General features: G+C 39.5%; 1 protein-coding gene across 1 annotated transcript; it reads right to left on the bottom strand.

The window, feature by feature from the left end:
• Nucleotides 1–802: 802 nt before the first annotated feature.
• Nucleotides 803–6,589, bottom strand: LOC145554262 (A disintegrin and metalloproteinase with thrombospondin motifs 6-like). Its single transcript, XM_081613793.1, has 3 exons — nt 5,798–6,589; nt 5,098–5,178; nt 803–1,036 (listed from the first exon to the last, which is right to left on the bottom strand). The coding sequence occupies exons 1-3, from the start codon at nt 6,027–6,029 to the stop codon at nt 825–827; spliced, it is 525 nt and encodes a 174-aa protein (XP_081469919.1). The 5' UTR covers nt 6,030–6,589; the 3' UTR covers nt 803–824.
• Between the last annotated feature and the right edge of the window lie 1,262 nt (nt 6,590–7,851).

Below are 7,851 nucleotides of genomic sequence, written 5' to 3'. Positions count from 1 at the left end.
GATCGACTCAAAACCTTCTGCTATCGACGTATTGCACCGCTGCTCTAGCAAAGCATGAACAGTTCAGAAACAATATGAAATGGGGAAAAAAGTTATTTATTAACTGATTAAGTCGTGTTTTAAATTGTTCTTCAAAAACTAATCAGTCACGGCTGCACAGTGAACCCAATAAATTTTTACAGCTGACAGCCGCTCCACTCTCTTGCAGGTACTGCGTACCCGCGCTAAATCTTTTAGGGGTACGCAGTACCCTGCCGTACCCCCCTACTTTCACCCCTGCTAATAACTGCTTAAAAATATAACAGCAGCAGCAGCATGGAGTAAAAGGAGAAAATCTGTACAACAACTCAAAATGAAATGTCAGATAAAACAGGCCACCAGGCTGGCAGTTTTTCAGATGTTTAAACTAATCAATAGTTGTCAATATCGACAGATCTGAAAGACTTATGTTTTTCAGCCGTGAAAGCACTGTTCATCCCGCTAACAGTGTGACAGACACGAGAGCTTTACAGTTCATCACCGCACTGTTCCCTTATCGTCACTCAAACGGCAAGAAAATACAGCAATTCACCAACAGGCCTAAAGAGAAAGATAGAAGGAAATGATGTATAAACACCAACACCGCTGGGTGTAAAATAGTTTATGATCACATTTATTGGAGGTCAAGTGTACTAAAGCAGTGATTTTATAGGAACTACCAAAGATTTTATGAGGAGGGGAAAGAAATGTGTTTTTTGAAAGTTATGAGCACAACTTCAAACTATAATTAGCCAATTCCACGCTCTCTCCTCTCGTTGTGAAATACAAGTTTGATTTTTATCACTTTATGCTTTCACAGCTCTGAGTTTGACACCAAAACACAGCTTTCCTACCATAACTGAGAGGTTTTCGGTGGTGGGTCCCAGCGCCTCCAGAGACTCGGGTTCGTCGATGGGTCTCCTGTAGTGGAAGGCCGTCCCGGAAATGTCAAACTTCCTGGGCCAGTCAATAGTCCAAGCTCCGTTGATGTAGTAATCATCCTCTTCGGATTTTAAAGCTGAGATATTACAACAACAAAAAAAAAGGAAAAAAAAGAAATAGGAAAAAAAACATTACATTTTTTTTCTGAAGCTACAGTTCTGGTCTGAAAAATACATTTGAACTGACAATATATCTGCACACTTAAGACCAAAGTTATTCATACCCCTGGTGTATTTATTTAGGTTTAAAACAGTAGTGTTTTAATTTTACTGACATTTTTCTTCTGATTTGAAGTAAGCAAACTGACTTAGATCTGACAGAGAATCTGTGGAGGGAGCAACAGTTTAGGGTGATGGCAAAGAGGATTTATGAGTTTATAGACTGGGAGCTTGTCACCAAATACCAGAGGAAACATTGAAAAAAAAATAAAAAATGTACATAGCCTATATATATATATATATATATATATATATATATATATATATATATATATATATATATATCATCAGACATCTCAGTCCAGAAATGTGCAGTTCTAGGCACAGCCAAGATACTGCGCAGAACCCTCAAGCTCCCAGGCCTCTGGTAGAGGACCCGAGCTCAGAGGATGAAACAGACCACCCGCGGAGGGCGAGAAGGGAATTTTTATTTTTATATATATATATATATATATATATATATATATATATATATATATATATATATATTTTTTTTTTTTACCAAGACAAAAAAATCAAAACATCTTAATCTTCTAAATAGATGCTTCAACATAAAGGTAAACAGTTTGTATCCAGGATATGTGGGGTTGAGATGCTAGCTGCTCTTTTCCTGGATGACCTTCCTGCATGGAGGGAATTTGACTTTGTAATTTAACGCCTTGAAATTGGGCCTCTGTCTCTTTAAGAAACTCCTCCTCTCTCTGAAACACCGCCTTCAGGAAGTCACAACATGGCTCCTCTATTAACCATATAACAACGTTTTTTTTTACCAGCGTTGAACTGAGAAGTAGCTCCTATAATGTGCTGATGCGCAGCTCCGGCAGGTGTTTGCTAACTGCTGCTGGCTAGTCTGAAGGAGCTGAGTGGAGGAGTTGCAGTAGGAGGGGCTGTTCTGTGAGGCAAAAGCTAAAAAACTTGGAAACTGCAGCTTGGTAACATTGTATTTGAAGGGGTGTGCATGAGACTGACATGACAACGGTCACAAACATGAAGGAGTCTTCATGAATGTTTATGACTGCTGTCAAGAAGTGTCATTTGGTAAATAATAACACTTTTAATGGACTTTTATGCATATTTTAGTGCAACTTTGCATTTCATGACAACAGTTGTAAATATTTGTGAAGACTCTGTCGTTACATGACAGGTGTAATGTCAGTCTCATGCACACCCCTTCAAATAAAGTGTTACCCTGCAGCTCCAGGTGTGTCTTTGATAATAATAACGTGATATAAAACTCAAAAAAGTTGATTTTACATAATTCTGCCCCTTTAATCAAAAATTGATGGGGGCTGAGGGTCAGAAAAAAATCCACAACCAAATCAAACTTGTTCACTGAGTCCTTGGCATAAAAAAGGCCACAATATGCAACCTTGCCGGTAAAGAGCATTCAGGTGGAGCATCATTTTGGACAAGAAAATGTTTAAACTTCAAAATCACGTTTTCTGTGTATACAAACAGGAAAAACAAACTATGCAGTTACTTAATATTCTGACACTCTGCATCATGTTCTGCAGATTGTTCTCCACAACTTTTACTTGACAAACAACGCTCCTTAACATACCACAGCCTCCTCCTTTATCTATAAATCCATTTTCAGCACATCTGGCTCTGATCGCGAGCATTGTGATTTTTTTTTTTTTTTTTTTACCAGTGCAGTCCGCAAATATTCTCCTCCCTCACCACCACCCTTCACCCGCCACCCGTCACTGTATTTATGCTTCCTCATGCAGACCTAATAAAACACTGGGGGGGAAAAAAATCCAAACTTCTCTAACCAGAGGAGCAGAGAGTCAGGCAACGCTACATAAGAACAATATTATCATTATCAACTGAGGTCACAGATGAAATTCATAAAGTTACAAACCGCTCGGACGGGAAAATAATAGCCACCCCCCCCCAAAAAAGAGTGAGTCTTTAAACTGTGATATATGAACATCATATCCTCGGCGGTCCTGGCGGAGAAGGCAGCTGTCACCACGGCCCTATAAATCCGACATGGCTCTCCGCTTCAGAGTGTGACTTAAGTCGTCCATCAACGCCGTCCGCTATAAATCCAACGCGCTGCCACACGTCTTTCTGTGGTTAATGATAAGACGCGGGGCCGGCTTAACTAAATCCGGTTGTCTGATTGTTTTGCTTCTGATGCTGCCGGGGATGTGAATACTATTTATTTTTTTTGTTTAGTCTGGAACAAAGTGGATGAGTCTGATGCCGAGGTGGATATTAATAAACAGGGAGTTTTTTTTTGTTGTTTTTTTTCACGTAAGAGAGATTGTGTTTTACAGCTTCGCGTTAAGCAAGAGGAGATTAGATGATGGGATTCTCCAATTTGCTTTTTTCTCTTTAAAAAAAAAGATGTGAGGAAATGTGGATGACACAGACTTAAATATGAAACAGGTTTGGCGTTGCGAACTGCCAAATCATTGCACGGCGGTAGATTAACTCCTCTACACATGAGTAAAAAACTAGACTGTATGGGAATGTCCTTAAAATGCTTGAAATTTTGCTTTGCTGCATGTTCGTGTGGGATTTCTTAGATTTAAATTTGAAAGATGTAAAACATTTGAATATTGCTAAGAATATTAAATATCTGCAGTGATCCAGACCTTGGCGGCACGGTTACAACACGTTATTGATTCTCCTGTTTTCTTGTTACTCTTGTATAAATTTTTTGTTGCTGTGCTTTGAATTCTGGCCCTTGTTGCCTGACCTAATCTCAGGAGTGGTTCAGAAAAATGTAGATGTTTATTCTTATCATTTTACACACACACAAAAAAAATCCTAAATGTGTCTGAGGTTTCAAAACTTGCACCGCAGCTTTAAAAAGCAGCCAGAAATGAGGCCGTCATGGACACAATGCGATCTCAATTAGCAGCATTCACAAAACGTCTGTGGCAAGATCAGAATGGCTCGTTGCTATGGTTGCAATATATCAAGGGCATAATAATCCATCTGTTTCCTGAGATCAAAAAAGATTAGAGCTCAACATGCGATGGAATCACAGTATGTAGAAATCCCAGCTGGTCAAAGGCACATACCCTCCAAATTGCCCATACAGTGGTCCCCGGTATTCACGGGAAGTAAGGACCACAGCATAATGTTGGAGACCTCTATGAAACTAAATTGGGGGCATAAAGTTTGTTCAAAATAAAATGAATTTGAGATGTTAACACAAAATGTTTGGAAACTGAAAAAAAAAATTACCTCAAAAAAAGCTTGAATCTGAAATGTAGTTTTGAATTATTTTTTCAGTCTCACATACTTTTTTTTTTTTTTTTTTTTACAGTTTTATGCTATTTTTCAATCTCATTTTTTTCAGTTTTAAATATTTTGTCAGTTTCACATTTTTTTCCTTTTTTGGCCCCAATTTAGCTCCATAGACCTGCTGACAGGTGCCTATCAATAGCTCAGCCACCAAATAGACCTTAAAATACATTCATATATGCAGTGGAAATCATCTTGGCACTAAAGCAGAAGCTAACATCTACAGTCTTTTTTATTTCCACTTTTGGGGGTGCAACCAATCAGGTTCAAAGAAGATAAATAGTGAGACAACTGAAGCACACTGGGATGATATTTAAGTGCAGTTGGGTCCCAGAGAAACTGGTGTTAAACTGCTATCTCACTGCTAACATGATTAGCACTGTGTCAGTTGTCTCGATAGCACCACCTGCTGTGAAGGGGTAGAAAATGCCTAATTTCATCTAAGGTGTCTCATGATTTTTGGCAGAAATTTGTTTTATAAGCAAGTACAGATCATTTTGTCCATGAGGGGAGTTTGTATAATGTTCGGAATATTTTGACAGGAAATTAACTCCATACACAGTCCCTGCTGATTCCAACACATTTTGGAATCTCACACCACTAACTTGTTCTCAATAAGGTTGCAAAGAGGAGCCTATTGCGGCCTATAACTCACCTATGTAGTTCTTTGACACGGCAACTTCTCTGATCTCGATGTGAACTGATCCTTTTGGAATCTGAACCACCTCCATGTAGCCTGGGAAACCAAAAAAAAAAACTATCATTTGAAGGGACCATGACCAACCTCCTCTATGTGACATATTACTCAAGCACAGACGAGACGTAAGGTTACATCTGAATCTAAGTAGGAGTACATATAGATTAAATTCCAAACCACCCAAAAAGGAGAAAGCAACCCTGTAGGAGGACAAAAAGGCTCTGTTTTTATTTTTCCCCTTTTTTCTTTTTTACTGTCCATCATGCACACGTCGTATTTTTAGGGGGTTTACAAGCCATACCATAGAAGGAGAAATATGTTTTCTCCTACTCCTGCTCTCTATAGACAAACCCAGACCGCACTATACACCAAGCGGCTGATTCCTGCACTCCCTGATCTAATTAACAGGAAGAAATACGTTTCCATCCGTATCTTGACACAGCTACGGTAATCATGATAAAGGGAGACGATTACCTTCCCGGTTCCAACCAAGTACAAGATCGGTTTACCAAAAGACGGCTGAGTCACATTATGGTCTGACAAGCAAAGCAGAAAGTGCTATCTCTCTACCGCAGTTCATCAGTGGAGATCTAACACAACTCTGACGTGTCAACCCTCTACTTCTAAACATCGGGGCAGGAGGTCAGACATGGTCTACCTCCTCTGGGCAGAGAGTCGTTGAAGAGCCCCTCGGTGGCCTCGCAGGTGCTGCCGTCCCCTCCGCACACACGGCAGCGGTCTTCTCTTGCGACCGAGTCCAGGATGTTGTCGCAGCCCACATGCTTTGGAGGCAACAGAGGAAGAGAGGCAAAGTCAGGATTGTCTGACAAAAGGCTTACAAACACAAATTCAACGTAGTTTATGTGATAGACCAACATAAAGTAGCTCATAACTGTGGAAGGGAGGGAAAAAAAATACCAAGGACTATGTTAGCAAATGGCTAGAAAACCTGCGTGCAAAAAACAATGGTTGCTCTGTTTTTAACATGTATCATTGCTTAAAGTTCTGTCCTTGAAGAAATTAATTTGAATCGAACTGAATACACGTCATTTCCAATTTCTTCTCTGATGTGTTCATAGTTATGTGCAGTGTAAGGTTAGCGGCCCACTTAGCATTTAGCTTGAAGGACAAAATTACAATTTTTTTGACCCATCTGGCAAAGATCACACAATATCACACAAAGTCTCAAAAAATTCAATGAAATCAGTGGTGGCAATGAGACAAAAATGAGAAGCCTTAAGATGTGTAGATACATTCCAGACATCAGCAGGGTTTAGCTGCTATAGACAGTTACGGGTTGAAAATTGGTAAAAGTTTCAGTCATATACAAAAGTGCAAGTGTTTTAACTAATATGCCAGAGAAACTGTTGGAACGACTTGAGTTTTCACTGGCTGTGAGGAGCACAGAGCTGCACCTCCTCTATTGTTGCTCCACTGCAGGTCAGCTAGCCAAAAGAAGGCTACTACTACTCTTTTCTTTTGTGAAAAATATAGAAAGTCATGCTGAGGAAACTGAAACATGACCATCCGTTGATCTATGAAGGTAGCACTGTTTAAAAGGGAGAATAAAGGCATGTCTGGCAGATAGCCATGCTAATTAGAAGCTAACTTTACTTGCTATAGCAGTGTTATTCTATAAACGGTAAGCAGCCAAAGGTATGTGCAGCTGGAATGGAAAACGTCTACCTTTAGTTGGTGTTTATTTAACGTAGCAACAAATGTACATAAAAACAATAATAATCTTAGATATTATATTATTGTTATTTTGAAAGAAGGAGGGCTGCATATTTATTTGGTTCAACATAAAAGTAATTGGTTTTTGTAATATTCTCATGTTTAAATTGTTGTATAGACACAGTTATACTGTGTATACAATTATTTCTTCTTTTATTTTTTACTCAAGGTTCTCATGCTGACTTATCTCTTGGTGGAGTGACATTACCCTCCCATATACATGTTTCTAATGCTTTTCTTTCTGGACCAGAGCGAACAATTTGCTACTAGCTTAGGTTCTTGTTTTTGCGACATTTTTAATCAAGAGGAGCCAGGTCGGGATAGGTTTGTGCAGCGTTTTATGCTGTTTGCAGGCTTGTTGTGTCCCTTCTGGCAGAACCGTCCCAGCGATTTCTGTCCGTTTCCAGGGTTTATGCTACGCTAAGCTAACAGCTGCTGCATATGAGGGAAAGCTAAGCAGGTTTATTGAGAGCTGGCATCAGTCTAAGAAAACAAATGACACGGTTCCCTCCTGAAGCTGAAACAGGACTGGCTCATCCAGTGTGGGGAATTTCAGAGGGAAGGATTTGTCTTTTGTTTGTTTATGAAGGAAGTCACCAGAGTACAACAATGCCCTCCACCTTTTATTTAGCCAGTATTCCCACAGCCTCATGGAAATCCACTTCCTCACTGTTTAACTCCGGATTGAGACATTTTATACATGTGCTGTAGTATAATAATGAAATCCAGCTGGTGTGTTTTGTTGCTAGAAAGTTAATCCTGACTTTATTCTTTAATGTTCTGATAACACTGACTACACGATAATTCAGCTGAGCTCAAAGTCAAAGAGTTAGTGTTATGGGATTACTTATGGTTTGTTTTGTCACCTGACCTTGGGAGTTTATTGACATCCGGCACCTTGATTTGTCATTCGTCACCTCGGCTTTAAACCATTACAGTTCCGTTCGTATGTTGTTTTTAAGCAAACAATACACAAAC

Source organism: Poecilia reticulata, chromosome 12 (assembly GCF_904066995.2).
Source record: "Poecilia reticulata chromosome 12, P_reticulata-male-v2, whole genome shotgun sequence".
Lineage (NCBI taxonomy): Eukaryota > Metazoa > Chordata > Actinopteri > Cyprinodontiformes > Poeciliidae > Poecilia > Poecilia reticulata.
This window is presented reverse-complemented; position numbering and strand designations above follow the sequence as displayed.

Coding starts and splice junctions, on each gene's coding strand:
- LOC145554262 (XM_081613793.1), bottom strand. CDS start 6,029: ATGAGCTACTTTATGTTGGTCTATCACATAAACTACGTTGAATTTGTG. Junction 5,179..5,797: donor CGACTCTCTGCCCAGAGGAG/GTAGACCATGTC, acceptor TTGGTTTCCCAG/GCTACATGGAGGTGGTTCAG. Junction 1,037..5,097: donor CGTGTCAAAGAACTACATAG/GTGAGTTATAGG, acceptor GTAATATCTCAG/CTTTAAAATCCGAAGAGGAT.